General features: G+C 43.3%; 1 protein-coding gene across 6 annotated transcripts in view; it reads right to left on the minus strand.

The window, feature by feature from the left end:
* Positions 1–24,784, minus strand: part of FGFR2 (fibroblast growth factor receptor 2) — an 80,783-nt gene that overhangs the window by 13,261 nt on the left and 42,738 nt on the right. For 3 of the 6 annotated variants that reach the window (XM_058841543.1, XM_058841542.1, XM_058841537.1), the window contains 5 exons: positions 16,086–16,276; positions 13,331–13,475; positions 10,978–11,174; positions 3,020–3,171; positions 322–443 (listed from right to left, as the gene is read on the minus strand). In XM_058841543.1, coding sequence (XP_058697526.1) covers positions 322–443; positions 3,020–3,171; positions 10,978–11,174; positions 13,331–13,475; positions 16,086–16,276 — 807 coding nt within the window. Of the gene's footprint in view, positions 1–321; positions 444–3,019; positions 3,172–10,977; positions 11,175–13,330; positions 13,476–15,072; positions 15,221–16,085; positions 16,277–24,784 lie in introns of all 6 variants that reach the window. The other 3 variants (XM_058841541.1, XM_058841538.1, XM_058841539.1) reach the window with 1 other exon arrangement.

A 24,784-nucleotide genomic window follows, 5' to 3' on the forward strand; every position in this document is an offset into this window, starting at 1 on the left:
CAATTAAATTCAAAATAAATAGGAACCAACCACCTGGACTGAATGGGCTCGGATCTACACAAGGATAGCCTCTGACATGAAATAAACTGAAAGCAGAGAGACCCACATGACGCTAATACATCTCCTGGTTCCCAAATATTCAAGATAAACAGGCTGTCAAGGCTGCAGATTTACACCCCAAACCGCTGAAGGCTGAGGTCAGCTATGCGCTCTTTGACCCACGCCACAACGATGACAGAGTTCAGATGCCACAAACGCAAATTCTGTGGCTGAGAGCTGCCATCCTGCCCGTTCTGATCCCTAACAGCCCAATTTTCTTACCTTTCAACATCTTCACTGCCACGGTCACTGCTTCTTTCGGCCTGTCTTTGTCAATGCCCACCGCTTCGGCCATGACCACTTGCCCAAAGCAACCTTCTCCCAGGGGTTTGCCCAGCGTCAGCCTGGAGGTGCAAACAGCAGATTAAGACACAGCATCTGGTGGAGGGTGCAGCCAGTGAAATTCCAGGGCTAAATATAAAAACCTTTCAACAACTTGAAAGCCACGCTGCAGCGTGAGGCGTTTATCATATGGAACCAATAAGGGCCTGGGTGCGTTTTCTTAGGGATGGTGGAGTGAGCATCTCAGGCACATCAGACACTAAACCCAGCTTTAAACTCTCCTCAAGGCTGCACTTGATGTGGGGTGGAAACAGTTGGGAGGGGCAGAGCTTTCAAGGAGCATCAGAGAGTGGCTGGAAGCGGGGAGCAGCCGGCAACAGGCCAGCTTCTCCTGGCATGGTAACACTGCTGGTCATCTTTGTCTCCACACTGACCACAAGGACATGAGAGCCAAGTCTCAGCCACAGAGGGTCCAGCAGTGGCTGTTTCTTGGTTGCAGGCTCTTTGCAGCCATAAGAGTCTTGGCTGAGGGGACCAGAAGGTGCCTCCTGCCCACAGAGCCCAGGCTCTGCTCAGCAAGGGGAAGCAGAAACTGGGAAAAACAAACTCGGCTCCAATCACAGCACCAAGATCAAACCCTCCTAAAAGGAGCAATCACTAAGTGGGCTCTGCAGAATGTCTTTTGTGGAGCATATTCCTGGTTGCAAAACCTGCTCAGATCTAACAGACAGAAACAGAGATGTCAATCTCAGCTTCATGAGGAGAAAGAGATGAAATAAAAAAAGAAACTTGAAAGCCTCTGGGCAAAATCTTTTTGATTCCAGCCTAAGTGCTCAATGGGCAGACCCTTTACTTGCAGAGAATGCTGTGTGACATCCAGCGGCAGTGCTGTGGCAGGAGCCAGGGAGGATGCTCAGTGAGTGTGATGCTGATAACATTATCCAACATAGGGGCCAGATCCAGACAAGCATTTTCATAAACAAATTCTTAAGGACCTGACATTCCATGGTCAACAGGAGGATTCCACAGATGGAGAGACTCATTTTTAAAAGCATGGACACCTGTCTTCCACCATGAAGTACAGGGAGAGGCTGTCATACCATCAGCAGAGATGTCAGATGAGGGGTAAACCCTGAAACCCTGATTATCTCCTGAGGGCAGCCAACTCACACTGTCACATGTGGGCTCCTGCTTGGTGAGAATCCCTTGAGCTGTTTTGGATTGGTTTCTAAAGCAAATGCAAGTTTTAAAAAGGTGCAAAGACTGAAGGGCAGCATATGCTATGCTGAGGTCACCCTGCTTTTTCTCCAGAACTAAAACTGAATTTAGGGTCTTGGCAGAGAACAAACATTTGCATTGGAAACTGGTTAATTTATGTGCTATTGCCCTGCTAGGACCAAAGTAACAAACCCTTCATTGTGTGCCCCCCAGCCTAATAAACTGCCTCTAAATAGCCTCCTTTCATTGCAAATCTGCTCCACCTACATTTGTGTTGAGCACTGGGTTTAAATGTTTAGCAACCCTAAAATTTTCCGCATTTAGTGTATCCCCCCAGGGCATGGGCTGACAGGAGCACACATACAGACCCCCACTGCTGACCAGAATGCTGCAGGTGGCAATTACAGCCTTTTACTCTAGCTTTCAGCTAAACCAATAAAATAATTTCCAGAACAGTTATCAGAAGGCTCAAAATTACAGTTCGTCTATTCAAAAGTTACAACCCTGAACTTCCAAAGAGAACTGGCCATGATAAAAGGTTTTATTTTCTCAAAGCCACCTAAAGACTTCTTAAAGCTGGCACTAATTCTGATAAATAAACATGGTTCTACCTGTGTTAACATTATCTCTCTTTTGCATCTTTTTTTATATTTAACAGTATGGTTGCAGTTTTAATTAGACTATCCAAAAGCTCATTTTGCATGTTAGTCAACAGACTTTGAAGAAAATATTATGTAGCCACATGAATTTGAATATATCAAAATTCAGTATGCTCTGGTTGAAACCCAACCCTTTTAAGGGGTAGAAATTGCACATACATGCACTCAACATGCAAAATATCCTCCTAAATTAAAAATAGTCATCTCCCTTAATACTTGTCAATACAAACTCAACACCAAATCACACCCAGAAACGTGACAGAAAGAAAAGATTGTTCAATAACATCATTTAGACTTTCTCTACCTTCCACATATTGTATTACCTGTTTTTTTAAAATATTAGCCAATTAAATAGTCAACTAAGAAACATGTTTTAATGTTCAGAGGTATTGCTTGGGGAAACCACCCTTTCCCTTCAACAATGCTTGCATGTGGGTATTTTTCCCAGTCTAGATCACAGCAAATTTTCCTAAATTATTTCCTAACAGAGGAGCTCCATTTCAGCAGAGCATCTGAAAACGTGCGAGAAATCTGAAAATATAACCGGGACTGCAGGCAGAAGAAATTTAGCTTCTATTTAACCAAACTGATTTCAAGGCAATTGAACTGAATCTTGATCTTCAGAGCAGCTTCAGGTAACTGAGAATTTTCTTTAAACTAGAGAAACCCTGGGAGACATGAGGAGAGATGCTTCCTCCTCCCTTGCTGTTCAAGGTTATTCAGACAGGCAGAAGTGGTGTCAGAGGAAGCGAGTTACGTACTTATCTCTTGGGAACTCCCACTTTGGGTCTTCTGGCAGCTCATACTCCGAGACTCCTGCCAGCATGGGGGCATCAGCAGTGGAGGAGAGGCGGGTGGTGATCCTCACCAGGGGCGTGTTGGAATTCATGGAGGAGCTCGAGTCGGCTGACACCTGTGGTTGTGATGCAAGATGCAACAAGGGGAAAGAAAAAAGATGGAGATGTAATCTTGGCCCAAAATCTGAAAGCCACCAGCACCTGATACCAAGCCAGCTCAGAATCATGGTGTTAGGAAGTGGCTGAACCTACAGTCTTGATTCTAGTGCTCTGTTCTCACATTTAGCCTCCCCCTTAAGCACAATGCTGGCTCTAATGGCTGCCAAGGCTGTCACTCTGTCCCATAAATCAAAAAACACCTAACTTTTTAATTTATTCCCTCAGAAGGTGTTTTTGTTCATCATATTAAGGTTTTTTTGTAATAAACAGACAGTATTTACATCACTACCCTCAGATATCCAAGCAGGCACCTTATACCACAAACAGAGGTGATCAATAAATTCTCTTCTTCCACTCCTAGTTGTCCATGTCACCAAATCTTTTCCCAAATCAGCACACCCAGGTGGGACTCCATCCCTTCTCCCAAGGAAAAGCAAATGGCCTCAAGAGTAAATGGCCTCCAGGGGAGGTTTGGATTGGATATCAAGAACAGCTCTTTGGATGGATGGACTGCCCAGGGCAGTGGAGGAGTCACCAACCTCGGAGAGATTTAAAATATGTGATGTGGGAGGTGGGACATGGTTTAGTGGTGGTCTTGGCAGGGCTTACATTTGGACTCAATGAGCTTAAAGGTCTTTTTCAACCTATATGATTCCATTACTTTCTATTTTCCAAGTACTCAATACTGAAAGCATCAAAAAGCTATCACAACACTTCAGTTTTCAATTAACTACATTCTTAGCTAAAGACTCCACAGGAAATGTGGGGAAGAGGGCCTAAATATAACTCAGTTTTGAAACTTTGGAGTGTGATTTCTCATCAGCCCCAATATCTTCCTTAGAGCACCAGAGGTATTTATTGATAAATGCTTTGAAAAAGGAGGCAGCTGCTCCATCCATGTAACAAAATTTGTTTTGGTGTGAATCTTCTATAAGGCTCTTTCCTCAAGCCTGCAAGCAGCAGCCTGACATCTGCTGACCTCAGAGTTTCAAGTGAATACTAACACAAAACAGAAATGCTTGTATTGCCAGCCATCCCTCCTGAATGAGAATCCTCCTTCCCTTCTCATGCCACCATCACCATCGTCTTGGCCAAGCCCAGATCCAGCAGCCAGGCTGGGATCAAGGCTGCCACAAAGCCATCACTGGCACCCATCCTCACACCAGGCAGCAGGAGGTGCTTCTCTTGGACCCAGCTGGAAGCCTGGAGCACCAGAGCACCCACACCCTCATCACCTGGATGAGGATCAACTTTGCCACCTGGTTTGCTTATGTAAAATGTCACCAGGCTACAATTCTGTTCCACAGGTCTCAGATTTAATATGGCATCTTTCTAAAACCAGAGGTTAAGGGTGAAAAGAGGTTTTGTAAGGAAGAAAATGTTAAGGATAGATATCAAAAAATTAATCTTGGTGACCAGATTTGCAGCTGACAGACCTTTCCTGATATCAGGAACAGCTCCAGCATGCAAGACATGGTGTCTGTGGAAAGGGAGAGTGAAACTGCACAAACACAAGGTGGACTGCTTCCACCATTCATCCCACCATCATGAATGCTAATATTTACTTTCAGCAAATATAAGTACCTGGCACATTCCTCTAGGAAAATAAATCCAGTGACCAGTCGGGATACAAACAGAAAGGTTCTATTAAGGCAGACTATGGAGCTGGAAATAAATCAGTGAGTGAATACTGAATGGAGTCCTGAGAGAGAGATGCTGCCATGCCCAGCCTGCAGAGGGGAACTCACCTGCTGGACCAGACAGCAGGAGAACCAGGGCTAGAATGTGATCTGCTTTTTGCCTATTTTTATTTTTTTTTTCTCTTCTCATTTTCATTATTTCACTAGTTTGAAAATGATGTTTCATGAAATGGACCAGCTCAGCACCAAGGAATGTGCAAATCTCCAGTGTGGCAGCTCCTCTACCCCCAGCCCTACTTTTCTGAATTCCACTTTTCTGTTATTTCTGGCTTTAATTTTTTCATCTATCACCACAAACTTATCAATACTCTATGACCATTTCCTTCACACTTCCAAAATCCACTTACTATTCTCCAGCCATTCTATCAAGATCTTTATTCAAGTCTTGATTCTTATATTCTTTATTAATTAACATTCCCTTTACTTCTGTGATGGCCTTTGCCATTACAGCCATTGTTTTCAAGGGACAGAAAGGCAGAAAAGTGAAGTTACAAAATTTAGATACCTTAGGTATCAGAAATGGTCCAGAATTCTAGGTTCTGGGATCTTGTTTTTTGTTTTTGTTTTATTTTTTCATGCACACAATAATTGTACTGGGTACTGTCTGGATCTCTTTCAGAGTTTCATTTTTTCACTAGTTTTTACACTCACCATTCAGCAGCCCTAGCCTGGTTAAAGCCTATAAATATAAACTCAGAATAAACTGAAATACTCTGGTGATGCATTTTAAACACAGAGCTTAAATAGCAATAATGGATAGAAAAAAGCAGATTAAAGGCTCTGCCAGCTTTCCTTTTAACACAGCTCCACATGTTTACTTCACAGCAGACCTGTGTGATGGGCCAGAGATACTGGAGGTAACCAAAGTGCATTAACATGGATAGGAATGATGAGAAATCCAGAGGAACTACTCCGTGTCTGGGAGAAGACAAATGGACTGTACTCCCAGGGAATATTCTCCTGATTGATTAACTGGAGCAGTACAAGGAATTACAGGAGCTCAAGGGCCATAAAAATCTGCTCCAGAAAAGATGAAGCCAACCCAGCCTGGTCTGTGGCTGGGGGAGATTTTCTGTTTCAAAATGGCCTCTCACCTTTCCTGCAATAAGAAAGAATTAACCTTTGATCTCTCCTCCCTCAAGCATCTTTTTTTCACTGCCTTAGAGCACACTATAAAAGACTGAGGAAAATCCTACCTATTCTAAGGTCAGTAGACACGGTCAGCTTTAATCTACATTTAAGTGGCAGCTTTCTATATGCTTTTTTTTATTTTTTCCAGCTTGCCACGTGCAGCTCTGCTCTCCAACCCCTCACCGTGCAGGTTCACCTGATACAGGTGAATTAAACATGGTGGGGGAACACTCAGTGTGCTGACACCCTGTTTATGTGATGACACTGCACTAGGGAGGTATTTTGAGTGCTTAATTAAAGAAAGAAAAGTGAAAGTCAGCTTGAGTTGAGCAGAGCACTGAAAAGAACCATTATGGTACGTGCTGACCTCAACAGGAAGGCAGAGCTCTACCAGCAAATATTCCTTGTGTGCTTCCTTTTGTGCTTTTAGCTTCCCAGAAGTGAGAGCAGCACCAGGCTCAGACAGACCTTTATCTCCATCTCTGCACTCAAGAAGGAGAAAAGCCCCCTGCACCCAAACCTCACACACCAGTGCATGATTATATCCTCATTTTAACTACATCTTCTTCCTCTGGCCAACACACTGGGTTTAATCAGCCCTCAGTTAATGCCTTACAAGCATTTCTAAGCAGCGGAGCATTTAAAACAAACAAATCTTTGCTGGAATCTTTAAATGCCATGTGGCAAAATCAGCTGCAGAGCAGTGTGTAATTGTCTGTAATTGATTATGAAGGGTGTTTTCCTCCACTGATAATTCATACCATGTCCTGGAGCCTAGATCTGTCAGTTCTGGCACTCATGCTGGGACATTTTAGCAGGCATGCAGTGATTTCCTATAACTGTCAGCCTTTTTGAAGGCTCTGCTGTAAAAGTCAATTTGAAATCATATGCATATTTGTATATTATAATTAGTAAATAAGGCTGTTAGCTGCTGGTGGAAACAGCTCATCTGAGTGACCTGATGCAGGAAAACACAAGGTTAAATGCACTACACAAAACTGAGTAATCCCAATGTTAAGCACTGACATTTAAAACACATGCACCACCCCTCATTTGGAAACACTTACACACAAAATAATATCCAATAAGTACGAGACAAGACAGTGGTTTCCATATAGAAAAATCCAAGCAGAAAGAAAAAAAATAAAATGAATACTTAAGGTAAATTCCACTCAACAGTATCTTAGAGTTGTATATTAATCTTTGTATTTCATAGTCTATTACTCTAAAAAAATGATCATTTTACTGCTCAATATTACATGAAATACTGCATTACTTTCCTTTTTCCTGATCACTTTTTTTTCCACATTGCAGCTGCCATCATCATTTTGAATTACTGAGCTGCCATTTTGAACTACTCTGCTTTAACCCAATCAGTTTTTGTTCATCACAAATACACCCATTATATCTTCATGACTCCACAACAACAACAATAGACATAAATTAATGGGAGTTAAATACGTTAAATATTAAGCATAAAAAAATAATTGCTTCCTATTTAAGGCACGTGCAGGTTGAGGGGTTCCAAATTTGACACATTGGCTGTGACAGAACTAACAAAAACCTTCAGTGATGACAAACATTTGTACTTGACTTTGAGCAAGTCACAAGAGATGGGACTGTCTTTTTGTCTGCTTCAATTATAATTTATCTGTTAAAATAAAGGTTCTACAAAACAGAGGTACATCCTCCTGAAGGCTCCTCTTTATTCTTTTGGTCCTGTCACTTAAAGCCTGTCCTGCAAATCAGCTTGTGAGGCTCAACCCCACAAATTCCTCATCCCCTCCCTCCCAAGCTGGCAGCTCCATGCAGACCATGAGTAACACTTGAACTGCTTCGATGAAAAGAGGAGCTGCCTGCTGGATTTCCCTGGAAAAAACTGAAAACCCAGTACCAGACCCTGGTGAGGATAAGGATTGTAGGGGATGGAAACCAGTAATTCCTGACTTCATCCTGACCCTTCCTACAAGTGTGAAAAGAGCTGCATTTTGGCAGGAGAAAAATGCCTGCATGGGGGGAATGATAAAATCCTGTGGTAGCTCAGGCTAAACAGTGCAGGAGGATCCAAACCAAACCATATGTTACTCAGCAAGACTCTTCTCCTGCTTAGACAAGATGGCATCAGAGCCGTGCAAATGTCTCTCTGTGAACCAGGATTATTTTCCAGCCCAGATCCTCGGGGACCCTGACCCAGCAGCAGAGGAGCTTTGAAAACAATATCAAGAATTTCCCAATCTGTGGCCTCATTTCTCTGGAATTCCAGCAAATCCCATCACCCAGCTCTGGATCCCTGCCCCATTCTCACAGCCTACCTGCCACGAGCATCTCCCTCCCATCCTCCCACCTCGTCCCTCCCACACACAGCACCAAGGGAGAACCTTCTGTGACCCACAGAAAATAAAGGTTTAGTGACAAAACCCCACCAAGTTTAAATATAACCCTCTGAAACACAAATAAACTGAAACAAAGCGAGTCTGGTGGCACAATTGATTGGGTTGAATGATCCAGAAACACACACCCTTTTAAAAAAACATCTGGGCTTATTTTTCAATTCTTCACTTCTGACAACAGCACTGAAATCCAAAACCAGCTTTAAAAGATGCAGAAACTAAAGAGCTGCTGCAGCATCAGCACCAAGGAGATGATCACTGGAAAAATTAAGGAATATTCACAAAGAAATCTTCAGGGACTGCTTGTCTCATCCTGCCTTTGCAAGCTGACCACTGAAATCATCAAACCAGAAATACAGATTTCAGGCAATGCTTATGGTGGTCACATTTTCTTCCATGCAGATACAAAAGCAGAGAGACCATCCATGAGCAACTGCTGCTAACAAAACAGTACCAGGAACAATTGGGAGGAGTGGAATTTCTGCTTAGGGATTGAAATAGCATTTGCACTTTCAAATACAAATCTTTTTCAAAAATAAGTATTCCCTGTTTTAAAAGCAAAATGCCATTTCGGCTAAAAAAAATGTAAAAATACTGAAATAAATTGATAAAACCCAACGTGACAAACATGTTGTAAGACAGTTTCTTCCCTCTGTGAAAACAATAGTTTTGGAGAAGGTCCATATTGCATCATTTAAGGATAAATAGCTAAACTGAGGGCAGTGGTTGGCACTGCTGTCACACGCAATGAAATAACATTTCTCCCCAAGGAACGATTTCCAGCTGACACAACTGAGCTCACACCAAACCTTAGGTATTTTTTATATCATCAATTTATCTCTGAATCATTAGGCATTTATATGCAGGCAGAAATCTAATAAATGTCTCCTATCTAAGCAGTTGATATCTATCTCTCTCTCTCTGGATAAGAATACAACATCTGAAAGGCCTTGTTTGTCCAGAAAGCTACACAGATTTCTAGCCAGAGAGATGTGTGAATTGAGCCCAGGGCTTCTCATCTCTCTTTCTGACACCCTCAAAGTGAAAAGTCCCTCTTTGTCCCAGTGATACTTGAGCAAATGAGTAAAATCATAAAATAAATAAAAATAAAAAATAAACCAAAACAAAAAACCCAGCAAAAACCAAGACCACACCTTAAGTTACAAAGAAAGTTAGAAGGTCAGAAAAAATAAGAATGAACATTTTTTGTTCTTAAGACAAACCAAATGTTTTTTAGATTGAAAAAAGTTCAGGTGCCCCACCTCAGGATTCTGTAAAATACTGAATTCAGAGGAAGGTAGCTACAGCATTCCACTCCCTGGTAATTTTAACCAAGGAAATTCAGAAACCGTGAAACAAGGGTGCAGAAAAACATAAAGCTGCTCAGAATCTCCCAGTCTGTGTGCCCGTGCATCTCATTTCAAACACTTACCCAGGCTGAAGAACCCTTTTTAAGGTACATTCATTACTCTGACAGTGACAATATTCTGGACAGGCTGTAAAAACAAATCTGCAGAAATCCTGCACCACTTACTCATGGTGTGGATGGACACAAAGTGAACCCTCACATCCCAATTCCCTGGATCCAGAACCTGGATCCAACCCTCCATGAGAGTGTTTTTTTGGCTGCTGAGGTGAGCCAAAGCCTCAGATTCCAACATTCCCCCAACCTGCAGGGCTGAAACCTGGGGGTGACAGAGGTCTGCCCTCAAGACCTATTGCAAGAAAATCAAAACCTATTAAACTCCAGCTTCTAAAAACACCACAAATCCTTCAGGAGAGGACAGCATGTGGGAATGGAGGTTGTTTTGGCAAGTGATGGTCTGTGATAAAGCCACTTGTTCAACTGGTTTGCTGCTCGTGGCACTGCTTTCTCCAGAAATGCTCATTGCCAGCCACAAACAACTGTAAAATATATTTCATGTGATGATGTTGCCTGCATTTTAAATCTGGCACTTGCTTTCGTTTCTTGCTCAAAAGCATCATTCTCTTAATCAAACTGTCCAAGATCTGATATAGTATCTCCCCTACTTTTACTTTATCACAGTCTTTTTTCTATTTTGGGGTGTTTTCTGGATGCCTGGCTATGAAGTTCCCTCCCCTCAGTCTTCAAAAGTCTTCCTGAAAAATCCCTCTCTGTATCTGGTACCTAGTTACCACAATAATAATCACCTTAGAAACATCATAAATATACAATTAAATAGGATTCTGTTCCACAGCCCATTAAGGCAGTAACATTTTTTCCATTGACTCCATGGGATCGGGCCCCAAAATACTTGAAAGATTTTTTTTTTCCCCCCCCATCTACAGACTACTAATATAGAACATATTTCAGTTTTCACATTTCATATTTGTCCCCTCCGTAACAGCCCTGCCCTGAGATGCTGCACTAAGATGTTCTGTCCACCCCACCCCTACCTGACATAATTCATTAATTCCCTTATTCATTCCCCTTTCCAGAGCCCTCAGCAGAAGGATGTGCTGGCTTAGTCATTGAGGTGAAAAAAAGGTTTTTTGAAACTCTTTATCTACTTTCTGTTACCTGTCTGCGCAGGGGGATGCGCTTGGTCAGCTTGTGGACAGCGGGCTGGCTGCTGAAATCCGGCTTCTTGGTGGTGTTCTTCATGCGGCACAGGATCACTATCAGCACCATGCAGGCTATCAGGAACACCCCTATGCAGTAAATTGCTATTTCCACGTAGTCTGGAGAGGTTGGGTATTCCTTTTCTTTCTCAGGAGCTGGGTGGGAAGGTTGGAGGAGGGAACAATCATGGCACAGGGTTAGCAGACGGAACGGGCAGCGGTTCACAGCACTTGGAGCAAGTAATGGTAAAATAGGAACAATTTTTAGGTGGTTTTCAGAATGCTGAATGTTTAGGCCATCTTGCAATCTGAGAGTAATTCTTTTCTCCAGATTACTCTGCTTTGATTTCTCAGTTTGCACTGAGTGTCAGCTTGTGCATCTATGTATACATAAACAAAGATATACACGTGTCTGCCTAGGTAGGTACATACATAGACATTGAAATATTGCATGATCCTTTTAGAAGGAAGATAAAACTGCTCAAACTAGGCTCAGGTTCATTTTGTTACTTGAATCAAACTTTAAAAGCACTGCAATTCTTGTGAACCACACAAGCTCACATCTAAAGATAAAACCGAATTTGCTAGCCTGATGAAAAGTGTCTAAATTTGCAAATAAATGTTTGGGCTTGAGTCTACCTGTTTATTCAAAATTTTCAGTAGGATCTCAAAATATAGAGGGAAGGGAGGATGAATCAATTCCCCAATCATGCCTATAAACTCAGGTTAGGGGTTTCAGAAGGGTTTCACAGACCTGGCTGCCCAGCTGCTTTAACCAGCTGTGCCTCATGCTGGGTGCCCAGCGCCCCTGAGGTCCTTTGAGGAGCCCAGAGCTGGATTAAAAAGCATAACTGAAGTGAAAAACTAATTGCTAGCAACACGTTAATTAACAAGGCCTCTTCTGTGAGGACTGCGGTCTTCCAAGTAACCTCATCAGTGGTTACTGGCCTATGAGATTAGATTTTGGAGGGAGTGGTTGTACAGAGCTGTTACTGTGATTGAAAACATTTTGAAGTTATCTTCAAGACAGTTATACGTGCAAACAGTGTCCCTAATTCCTTATCTGGGATTCAACCCCCGGATAAACAGCATTCCACAGCCATCAGCGGTCACTCCGCAAGCAATGCACGTTTCAAGCTGAAATTTTCTTGTGCCTTTCCAGGCTTATAAAACTACTTTGTTCAAGAAAATTGGTTAAAAAATAAATAAATAAATAAAAAATGCTGTTCAAGCACTTGCAAAATGCAAACACTGCCAGCAGAAGCAAGCTCTACACAAGCACTGCTCTGCCTGCTTGGTGACACCTCACAGGCTCAGTTCCCAGTGAGATGGAATAAAGCTGCCTCGTTCAATAAAATTCAATAAAAGGTAAGAAATTATCTGCAGACAGTGGGAACATTTAACTCCCACGCTGTGAACCTCAGCAATATGCACATGCAGGTTTTGTACCTCTTACTTAGGATTAACAATTAATAAATGTTAAGCACAAGATGACCCAGCAAACCTCAGGTGGTTCATGGTTTTTTTTTTCCAAAGGAACTCCTGAGGCAGCTGCCAACAGTTATAAATGAGACAATTTGACTAATGTCAAAACCAGCTACGGTTACATCTTCTCACAGCTGATAACAATTTTCAGGCAATAAAGCACATTGATGTTTGTTTCTTTTAAGGACAGAAACATCATCAACCCCAGAACAGCAAGACATGCTTTGCAGTAAAAGCAAATGACTACTTGTTTCCTTAGAGCATGCAATGTTTAAAGATGCACGGAGCCGATTCCCAAGATATGGAAAGCACTGCTTCTGTACATGATCCTCTGGCATTGAAATTGGAATTTCCATCAGAAATTTGCATGATAGGTAGAAGTGAATTGAAGTACACTGAATAGCTCAGGTATTTCAATGAGCCATTACATAACTATAGCCAAATTAGTTCCAAACTTCGTAACAAACTGAATTTCATCCTCTTTTTTTACAATGATTTACAGGCTGATTTTCAGTTGTCCCATTGAAGTGCTAAGGAAATGCAGATACTCAGCATTTCTGATGATGTAAAAACATTTCAATTAAGTGCAATAGCCACACACTCCACTCCCTTTTTTTGCTGTTGTTGCTATTTGGTTTTTGGCAAATATTTGTCAGAACAACTCACTGGCTTGAGACAACTGCACTTGAAAAACCAAAATCATTGTAAAAGTCCTTTTTTTTTTTTTTTTTTTTTTGAGACAGAAGCTGTGCTAATTCTGCAGCAATCAACAAGGGGAGGGGGGGGAAAAAAAAGAGGAAAAACCACGGAAAGAGAGCAGTGTATACCTGGCAGAACTGTCAACCATGCAGTGTGAAAGGATATCCCAATAGAATTACCCGCCAAGCATGTATACTCCCCAGCATCCTCAAAAGTTACATTCCGTATATAGAGAACCTCAATTTCTTTGTCCGTGGTGTTAACACCGGCAGCCTAAAAAAAAACAAGAGGGAAGCAAGAGAAAAAGCTAGACACTGAGAGAATTTTTGTGGATAGGGAGATGGAGCCACAGGGCTTTGCACTTGGTAAAGGCAGAGGTGGAGAGATGCAAAGCTCCTTCCCCATCCACAATCCCTCATCCAAAAGGCGTTTACCAACAGGTCCCAGCTCACCTCAGAAAGTAAACACCCTTCACCAGACCTAAACTCACCACCTAAACATGCATGCAATCAAAAGACATGGAAAAATTCACCCACAAAGATTTTTTTTTTTTTTTCCTCTTCTTCTTCTTTTATAACAAGAGAAAGTTGAAAGAAAAACAAAGAAAAAATGAAGTAGGACAGAATGTGGGATCCTTCACGTGTAGATACCTGTTCCAGAGGAAAGAATTTACCATAAAAGCACACTCTAAAATGATAAAGAGAAGGGGTGAATTCTGCTCCAAAAGACAACTTAGTAGCTGTCATATACTGTGTATGATCCTTGCATCACCCACTGCACTCCACTTTTGAGTAGTAACTACTACTGTACATTGTGAAGAGTTGCCAAACCTCATTTAAATCTCAAATCTGGAAATATTTGGTGGTTTGCTTAGAAGCATGGTGGAAAGTATCCCAATTCTTGCTGAAAAATCAGAGATCTTGTTCAGTTGTGGCTCTCACAGGTGTGTGAGAAAAGACTTCAAAGGCTTGAAAACCAGGAGATGGAAATAAAATATATTTTTCTACATCTTAAAGATTGAGGGGAAAAAATGCTCTGCAAGTTCTGTGGTTTTTACTGGTCATCTTCCAGACTCGTTGTCTTGACATTGTGCACCAATCCAAGTATCAGTGATTATCCAAATTTATACAAATGTAGTAAATCTTAGGCCTGGAACTTCCCAGCTGCCTCAAGATGGGGACATCAGGGCATCAGCATCAAGGTCTCAGTGATGGAGGTCTAGAGAAATTAATGTTTGCTACTTTTGATCTCTGCTCCATTCAAAAATGTTAATTTGAAGTACACAATCAGGGAATAAATACCTTTATATTGGACCATTTTGAGGTAAATTTAGTTGTGGGTTGTAGTCACACAGTTGCCTTTACTGTTACTGCTGAGTAAAACCCAGTTAGTAATGGGTAAGACCTGGGAAAAGCCTCCCACCTGCACAGTCACAGGTGAGGTGGGAAGCTGTGAGTGACTAAACTGACCTGACTTATGCTCCAGTGGGTATTTATGTGAGCAGGTCATGTATATACACACCTATGTGTATATATAAATACACACTATGAGGTTGTAATTACATTATTCAGTGGGTACCCTCTGTGTCAACTGCAGAGGACGCAGAATCAACAGCAAAACTGGACACACACACACACAGAGACACAAAGACACCAGAGAGAGAACAGAGATCAGCATCAGAAACCAAAGCAGTGCTTCTGGTACACAGAGAACATTGTGGGAATTTTTCCATGGCTGCTGGTGTAACACCAGCTGCATCACCAAAGGAGGATTACACAAATACCACCAAGGCCAGAGAGTATCCTACAAGCTGCCTGCAGTCTCCCAAAGCACCATTTTTTTTCCAGCTTGCTTTAAAAAACATTGTTACCTTGTACACTTGGCAGAACAGAGAGCCAGGCAGACTGGTTGGCCTCCCCTATATAATTGGAGACCTTACAAATATATTCTCCAGCGTCCGCCTCTGTCACATTGTACAGTGTCAGCACTTCAGCATTGGAACTATTTATCCCCGAGTGCTAGAACAGACCAATAACACAGGAGAACAACGTCACTGCTGCCCAGAATGGACACCAATCTGTCTATGGTCCCACCACCAACACGTCACCAGAACATTCCACATCAGCCTCTGAACATTGAAGGGTTTGGGGTTGGAATTTGTTGGGGTTTTTTTGTTTGTTTTTGTTTTCCTTTAGGTTGTTGTTGTTGCTTGGTTTTCTTACATCTGAAGCGTCACACGAGGAGTTAGGAAACAGCAGCGTGGGGGAAAATGAATCTGCCTAGGCAGGTACTGCATGGGGCAAGCAGGTACAGAGCTGGCTGTCCTGCCTCTCAGAGTTTTGGCAATGCCATCCAGCTTGGAAAACTCCTGTTTCCCTGGTCAGGCTTGCTCCAGACTGGCAGGAATGACAGTACCAATACACTGCTCCAAATCAGACATCTCTGCAGGCTCAGCGTCCAGACAGCCCAGTCCTCCAGCAAAGATTTTGGCAGCAGCTGCCATGTTACTTTGAAATCAAGGGGCTGAAGAAACATGAAAGAAATGGAGTAGATTGTCCCAGGTATGTTTTGGATGCTTTCTACCCATACAAAAATGTCAGTGATGTTCTTTAGATGGATTTTCAATTTTTTCTGAACAAGTCATGCCTGAAACATTCAGATACAAAGGACTTCTTATGGAAGTAAAAAGGAGCAAAACAGTGTCTATAAGCTGCACAGTTAGCATTCAGACAATCAAATGTTTATCTAACTCATCATTTCATTTGTAACATAAATATCTCCACTTTCAAAAGAGGTTCCAAACTCAAAATCCTTGGATTTACACCAAATAAACGCCACGCTCCAAAGAAGGCATCACCACTGCCGGCACCTGCGAAGCCTCACCTTTAAAACCTGGAGATAAGGCAGCCCATCTGGCCCGTATTTACTGCCGTTCTTCTCCACGTGCTTTATCCACTGGATGTGGGGCTGGGCATCGCTGTAGACCTTGCAGACAAACTCGACGTCGCCGCCCACCACGGCCGAGGCGTTGGCGGGGAGCCCCGCCTGCAGGATGGGCCGGTGCGGGGAGCGCTCTGCTCCAGCGGGCAACGGCACAGAAGGAGCAAGAGAGAGAGAGAGAGAGAGAAATAAAGATGCATAAATAAGCAGGGCTGCCAAGAAAACTGTAAGTGAACCCTGCCAAAAAGCCCTGTAAGCCTGTTGGCTGACTCCTCCGAAATAACACCGCAGCCAAAGCATGTAACAAAACCTGAGGTTCAAAGGAGATGGCTTGGGTGCTACACTTGTAATTTAAAGAATAGCCATCTGGGGGGAGAGGGGGAACCCTGCTTAAACACTTTACTCATTTTCCATGGTTTAACTCAGCCCTAATTAGGTAAAATATCTCCTTTTGTGGTTTTTTTTTAAGCTACTGTAATAGAGTTACCTCCGAGTTTGGAAACATCTTGATTTGACTAGATCTCTGCACATTAAGAAGAAATATTATTGATTAATTTTAAAAACATGTTAAAATAAACCAAAGGGAATTTTTCAAAAGTAGCAGCTGAAGCCTCAGCGTGCAGGATGCACAAACCAGGGAGCTCAACTTCCTAAAATACTCTAATCACTGCCACCCCTGCTCTCTGCTTCACCCAGACACAGCAGCAGAAACACTGCTTCATTCTTATTCTCACCAAGACACAGGGAAATACAGAGTTCTCTGGAAAACTGGAGTGTATTTAATGTGAGCCAATTCAGCTTCTAATCTATGCCCATGCCTAAGCACTTCTCACACATTTTCAGTCAGCCTCTCAGGGGGAGCAGCTGAGGGAATTGGGGTTGTTTAGCCTGGAGGAAAGGAGGCTCAGGAGGGACCTTCTTGTTCTCTACAACTCCCTGACAGGAGGCTTTAGCCAGGTGGGAGTCAGGCTCCTCTCACAGGTGCCAAGGATGAGAGGAAATGGCCTCAGGTTGTGCCAGGGGAGGTTTAGATTGGATATCAGGGAAAATTCCCTCACCAAAAGGGTTGCCCAGCTTTGGAACAGGCTGCCCAGGGAGGGCATCTAAAACTCATGTGTGTGGATGTGACACCTGGGGACGTGGTTGAGTGGTGGCCTTGGCTGTGCTGAGTTAATGGCTGGACTCAATGATTTTAGAGGGCTTTTCCAACCTAAACAATTCTATAAATGAGAAGTGAAATGCTCACTGGCCATCCCCTCCCTCAGCTCCCTGTTCTCCCCTGCTCCAGGAATTCTTTCAAAGATAAGTAAAAAATAGCAGACCTAAACATTTATTTTTAGAGGCTATATACTGTAAAAGCTCTGACATTATGAGCCAAATCAGCTGAATTTCAAACCAAGCGTTCCTTCTTAAAACATACTTGTCTCCAATAAATTGTTTCACAAGCAAACATTGTGAGTATAATAGCAAATAATGATGCCATTGAACAATGGGATCTTTTATACAGTCCAATATATTTGGCATGCAGCAAACATCTACTGGGAATTTATTCACTGAGGCTATGCTGGCAGCACACTACAAAGCAGCAGTCTTATTTTACTTGTGGCAAAAGTGCATTTGCATTGCAGTTACTAAATTATTCCATGGCTATGTGTGTCATTTTCAAAGATCTAGGACCAGTTTCATATTTTTTAATTTGTAAATTGCAGTAGAACACATAAATTATGATTTTACAGTTCTGGAGAGAACTTTTAGTGTCTCACCTTATACTAAATAAGCTCTAATTTCATCTCCCTCATTCCTTCATTTGGGTACAAAAACAGCAAGCAAAAAAATCTCTCTTTAATAGAAACCTTACACCATCTTCCAAAACTTATTACAGCTGCCTTCGGTATAAAATGAAACCTTAGAGAATGTTATTTAAAATGTTTTTTAGAAGTCAGTAGGCCTCATGTTTCATTTCTCCACATCAGGGTTTGATTTCCTTTGTGACCTTATTCTCTGCCCTTTAACAAACCAGAGAATGAGGCCTGAAACATCTTGGAAAAGTTCCTACTATGCCAGCATCCACACACGAGATGTGTTTAGTTTATCCCGACAGCCATCAATGATTTAATCTTTTATTGATGACTGTCAAGCATTTCCTCCACCAAAAAAGAAGAGGCAAAGCAAAGGAGTAAAAGCAGAGCTCTCACACTCCTGGTCCCAAATTTAATTTCAAAAAATTGAAGTGTGTGCATAGGGATGGGTACATGTGCATGGCCCTTTGTGAAATTTCTTCTCTAAAGGTAAAAGTGTTAGAAACAAACTTTGATTGCCCTCCCACAAATGGATCAGTGTTCACCAACTCCTCCATTTCAGCAGAGGGGAGTAAGTCCTGTGCCCACACAGGCAAACAGCACAGGAGAACAAAGCCATGCAAATCCAGCAGGGCTTCCTGGCAAACCTGGGGTCCAAAGAGCACCCAAAATACACTCAAGACCGGGGAAAATAACTATGAAGAAACTTCCACTAATTACCAATGGCCAAGCTTAACTTTGTACAGCACCTTTTCTTGGAAATACTCATTTCAGGATGTTATCCAAAAACATCCTGAAGTTATCCTACTTCTCTGCAAAACCACACACATCTAGGGACTCGGTTAAGCACAGGTACTGTCAAAGCCATATTCATAAATCTCACATCACTATTCAGCATTTAAAATACAAGCTGTACATTTGTAAGCAGATATCATCACTCAAACAACTAGCTGCACTAGTATTAGATGGAAACAGTGTGTTCCTTTTTACTGAACACCAGCAAAAGAGTCAAAGTTGCCTTTAAAAACACCTTAAAGGCTGGTGAAACTGATATTATCATTACCTAATAATTATAATCAGGATGATCACTAAAACATAGTGACCTTATGTATCTCTAGTTAGTTAAACAATATTTTCAAACAAAACAAGCTGGCAGCAAATCTCATAGCTCTGGAGCCTGATTTCACTATTCCTCCTGTTCATTAATATTGAAGAACCACCTTGAGAAATAAATCTTTGCTGCCTGAACACTGAAATTTCAGTGTTACAATCTCACTGCTGTCACAATTTGTTATAAAATCAAGTCAAAAACATATGCTATTAATACAGAGAATCACCCCCAGCATGCTTCATGCTGGATTCCACCATAAGAAACAAGACACCAGCTTGCAGTTTAGGTACAAAACCAACATCACCCCCATCTGAGGAATCATTTATCTACAAAAGACAGTCAAAATGTTTGCTCACATGAGGAATATCAGACTCAAGGCCACAAGCACAGAAATTTTACACCACCCTGAAAGTACCCAGGGCTTAGGCATTTCTGCTCACTTATCTGCAGACAAACAGAGTTGCTATCTGAAGGGATGCCTGACAAAGAGACCTTGCCCAAAAGGCTTAGAGGAAACTGTCATTTACCCTGTTAATGTTAAAACTTAAAAATACCTCCCTCCAAGAGATAAAACTACAAAGAATCCAGGAAAGCTGGAAAATTCCAAGTTCTAAAAAAATTGGCACAATGGAAGGAGCTCTCCAGGAAGTTCCAATCACTGCAGGACCCCTAGAGATGGTGGGAGCCTGTCCTGCTACTGGAAATGTCTACTGGAGCTTCCATGCTTCACAAGGAATCCTGAGAACTGGCTCTTTAAGGAATTAGAGCCCCTGAACAGAGGAATCCCACAAAATTCCACATCTCTTCCCCATCCTTGGCTTTATCTCCAATTTTTTTTGCTGGCCAGGGTAAAAGAGAGAGGAGAGGAAGAGGAATGTGATGCAACCGTAGCAGATGAAGATGCTGGGGTGTGGGGTGGGTGACAGGGGCCAAACCACAACTCTCCCAGCCAAAGGAGAGCAGAAGGCACAGCCCCAGGAAGGGAGGAGGGAGATGTAGGGCAGGAGCTGCTGCTGCCAGAGGCCAGTGGAGAGGGATTGTGGCTGAGAGAGTGGCACTGCTGCCACCAGAGAGCCTTGGCAGGGAGAGCAGACAATAACCCCGGAAGGGGGGAGCTCCAGGACCCCGGCCAGGCCAAGTCTCCTTAGCAACCTGGCTGTGCCAGGGGCTGGGAAGAGCTCTGGGAATTGTCTCTCCAAGCTTCCTTGTCACCCTAGCACAGATAGTTCAGGACCTTTCACGGGAGCTAAAAGCCAGAACCAAAGCCCATTGAAGTCAGGGGGAAAACTCACATGGAATTCAATGGGCTTTGCATAAGGCATCCGATTCATTGAAAAAAAAGAAAACGAAAACTACTCTTATTTTCTGCTTTTGAATGTGCTTGTTTCCTCTCCTTGCAAATGTGTGATTCAAGTGTGGGCTAGAAAAATAAAAGCTTAATAGCAAATGCAAGACCAAGCATGGGTTCTGGGGAAAATGGAGAGATCCTCAATTAAGGGGGGGAAGAGAGGGAGAAAAAGATTACCTAATTTTTAACTAGACACATTTATCAGAGCCTTTAATCACAGTTTTGAAATGTTACTGACTTCCAAGAGCTCATCTTGATGGCTGCCACTGAGCAACTACAAAGGGATCCCCCAAATGATGCCTCTGAGCACCAGTTCTGGATCGAGCCTGGTAGAGGTTCTGTGCATTCAGTCACCATAAAATGAGAAAATGAAGTAGTTCCAGCTGTCACTGTATTGACTGAAAACACAGACCTGCCATACTCTCTTCTTCCCTTGCCCTGGTCAGCACAGCACCCTCAGCTCTAGTTGCTTATTTTGTCTGACTCCAAGCTTGGGAAATATTCAGCAGCAGCCTGGACTCTGTTTGGAGAAAACACCATCCACTCCCAAGCACCTTCCTTCAGATGCTGCAACATCTGTTGCTTTGGAAGATGCTAATTATGCTGTAAATTATGGGTCTCAAAAGCATCCTACAGCATTTTAGGCCAGACTGTAATCACAGCCTCTTGCATTAGCTTTGGCCTCACATTGTAAACTTGCAAGATTGACTTGCAAGCCTTAAAAAAATTAACCACAGCCTTTTCATCACAGGCTTGGACTGAAACATTCCCTGCGTTTCATCCTCACCAACAAGCAGCACTTTCCCACCATTCCCACTGGGTTCTCCTAACCCAGGAGATCTCAGAAGGCTGCTGGGCTCTGGGAGCAGCACTGCTGATGGAGGAGCACAGCTCTGTCCCCAAACTCACAACACTCCACATCTGGGCATTCCCTCAGGAAACACTGTGCCCATGGATGTAAAGCCACCTGACATCCTTTGTGCCACCAAGTGACCCATGGACCTCACAGAGTGGGAGGCCAGCATTGTCACCCATCTGTGGGACACCCAGAGCTCTGTCCAGCAGTGTCACCCAACTCTGGGACACCCAGAGCTCTGTCCAGCAGTGTCACCCATCTGTGGGACACCCAGAGCTCTGTCCAGCATTGTCACCCATCTGTGGGACACCCAGAGCTCTGTCCAGCAGTGTCACCCATCTGTGGGACACCCAGAGCTCTGTCCAGCATTGTCACCCATCTGTGGGACACCCAGAGCTCTGTCCAGCAGCGTCACCCAACTCTGGGACACCCAGAGCCCTCTCCAGCAGTGTCACCCATCTGTGGGACACCCAGAGCCCTCTCCAGCAGTGTCACCCAACTCTGGGACACCCAGAGCCCTCTTCTCATGCCCTCATCCCAACCATACCCATGGGATTACTGCTCCATCAGGAAGGGCAGCTCTATGGTAACTTTTCAGGTGACTGAACCACTGTCTGGAGCTGGCAGGAAGGTGAAACCTCTCAGGTGCAGCTCCAGTTCCCCACAGTGCACCCCACAACACTTCAAAGCTGAAACATGATTTCTTCTCAGCAGTGACCATTTCAGTCACAGTCTGAGGGAACAGCTCCCTCCATTGTGCAAAGCACTTTGTGCTCCTTTTTTGACACCCCCATTGAGGCTGTACATGTAGGTACTATTATTGCTGGCTCTGATGCTGGTTTTGGTGATGTGGGTACCTGCTATAGGATTGGAACATTTGCTAAAGCCAAGGGGCCACCCACAGGATATCAGCGCCTGATTAGCATCTATTTGGGCTAAATATCAAACATTAAAAGAAAGATTGTAAGATTATTAAAACCTTACTGTTCAGTGAGCGATGAGTTTCAGGTTTCTGTCCCGTGCTAGCTGACTGCAAAGGAGCCAGTCTGCAAGGAGAAACACAAGGATTGCCGTCCTTCATGAAAGATCCCACCAACACTAACTGCAAATCTGTCCATAAACACTCAGAGGCTGGATTAATTATTGTTCTCTGAATTAGAGAGCCTTTCTGAGGTGAGTTCCAGGAGCAACTCCAGTGTGAGGTACTGCAACTTGGGTTTCTCTATAAATCCAGCATTATCCAAGTTCACATAGTTTGGAACTACCCTTGCTCTCCACCCCTGGGTTCAGTGGTGTAGGAGGGGTCCAACCAAAGAGATGTCAGCCTCCACAGGGGTTCCCTCCTTCAATGGCAGCCCTCCAGACATGGCCCAAGGCAAACCCTTCGCTTCCTCTCCCCAGCACAAAGCCATGGCTCAGGGGAACCTGTGCTCTCTGGAATCCTGGAAGCAGAGCACTCCATTTGCTCCGTGGTGTGGAGGAGGAAGGTTGAGCGCTGGCTGCTCTTCCAGAGGATCAGAAAGAAGCAAGCAGGTGTAGGCAGAACACCTTTACTAATTAATGTCACGCGCCAGACGCCCGTGAGCCGGAGCTGAGCAGCCTCCACCAGCTGCACGTCAGTTTGGGTTTCTCCCTGCACCAGATGAAGCACTGTGTGCTGTTTATGGCCAATTCTGAAGAGCTGCTGAACTGTCATGTTCTATTTAAACACACAGACACAGAAACCCCTCCAATCATTGCTTCCTGGGTAATTCACACATGCCAAGGTGGAGCACACAGCAAGTGAGGGATGATGCTCTCTTCCTAAACTCTGCAAATTCACACGATGCTTGAAGGCTGGAAGGATTAACATCACTGTCAGAAAACAGTAAGAGATAAAGACCATCCCTGGCAAGAACACTTGATAAAGAACAGGAGCCTCTCAGGCAGACCTGCAGAACAGCCTATGGATCAGTCCAGCATTACCAGTACCGATGATATCACACCTTACAAATCTGGGCATCTTTTAAGCAGCAGGTATTAGCCAAAAATTGGTTCATGCTACTCCCTGTTCCAGCACAGCAGGAGCCTCCACGTGCAGCATTTCCAACTGGCCCAACACTACCTGAAGAAATCATTTTGGTGGCCAAAGCTCAAAGGGGCAAGCTCCAGTGAACCTGGCACAGGGACCTGGGGCCAACCCCCACCATCATTATCTAAGCTCCCTTTGTCCTTTCATTTAGAGGCCTTTAACACGAACCTGAGGCACTTCTTGCTGCTGTTGTGTCTCTCCCTCCATCTCTGCCAACAACTGGGCCCCACCACCAGCTCTGCTCTGGTTTTTGGGCAGCACCAGCAGCCAGCAGGGAACCAGATTCCACATATCCCTGCTGTCACTGAATACTTTCACAAGAAGTTAAACATTCAAACACTATTAAAGAATATTTTTTTTAATATTTTGAGCATTATTTTAATGGTAAAGATTAAAGTTCTGTAGCATATATCAAAGCAGACCCATTTGTTACTCATAGCAAAGCCTCTGCCACTCCATCCAAGCTTGTGACGCTCAACCCTTCTGCTCACCAAGCCCAGCCAGGTAAAAGGCAGTGCCTTTTAAAAATCCTTACAGAAGTTAAGCAGGTGTATTCAAACTCTTTGTCCTTGGCTTCACCACCTTTACCTGTAATTTTAAGTAATGGCACTGTTTCCCAAGCAAGCAAAGCTCCCACTGATGTTATCCCATCTGTCTCCTTGGATAACTCTACAGCAGAGAGAGCTTCAGCTCTCTGTCCTATCTGCATTTTAGCTAAAAATCCATCTCTGCACACCTTTACAGCAGAAGTCCATCTGCACACCTCTGTCTGGGAAAAGACAGCAAGCAAGCCTGACCTATTTGGCTTGATACAAAGCCCATTGATGTCAGTGAAAACAGCACAAAAAAAATAAAATAAAATCATAATCGGAACTAGTTAAGAGGTGTCCTTTCAAATCACACACATATCTGAGGGGAAAAGAGACAGGAACATCCAGCAAGCCTGGGGCTAAGGCAGGAAACATGAATGCTCTTGTTTTAAAACATGAAATTATCAACAGGGTTTTAAGACCAGTTTGTCCTTAAAAGCAAAGCCCTATTGTCAGGCTGACAGCGTGGGTTTCATCAGCCCCAAGGAGCAGAAAAAGTCGTAGCAGCAAGAGTTGTACAACACTAATCTTGGAGCTCCCTTGCAGTGTCCCTCACACAGTGCATGCATAAGCAAATGCTTCATACATGTCTGAACAAAGGGTGGAGAGGCCTTATTTTAGTGTGAAAAAAATTATGGGAAACAGAACAATGAGAAGCTACAATTTTCATTGATATTCTTTTCAGTGTACCCTAAAAGAAAAGAGGCTACGAGAGAATATGAAAAACAGCTTGCGACTTCTCACAGACAAGTGGTAAAATTTTATTGTTCTGGCTGTTCCCAGAGACTGCATTAATTTTTACACCCAGAGATATCATCCTTTGTACTGTGCACAGCTCCCAGCACTCAGCTGCTGTATAATAACCAG

Source organism: Poecile atricapillus, chromosome 6, assembly GCF_030490865.1.
Source record: "Poecile atricapillus isolate bPoeAtr1 chromosome 6, bPoeAtr1.hap1, whole genome shotgun sequence".
NCBI classification, from domain to species: Eukaryota; Metazoa; Chordata; class Aves; order Passeriformes; family Paridae; genus Poecile; species Poecile atricapillus.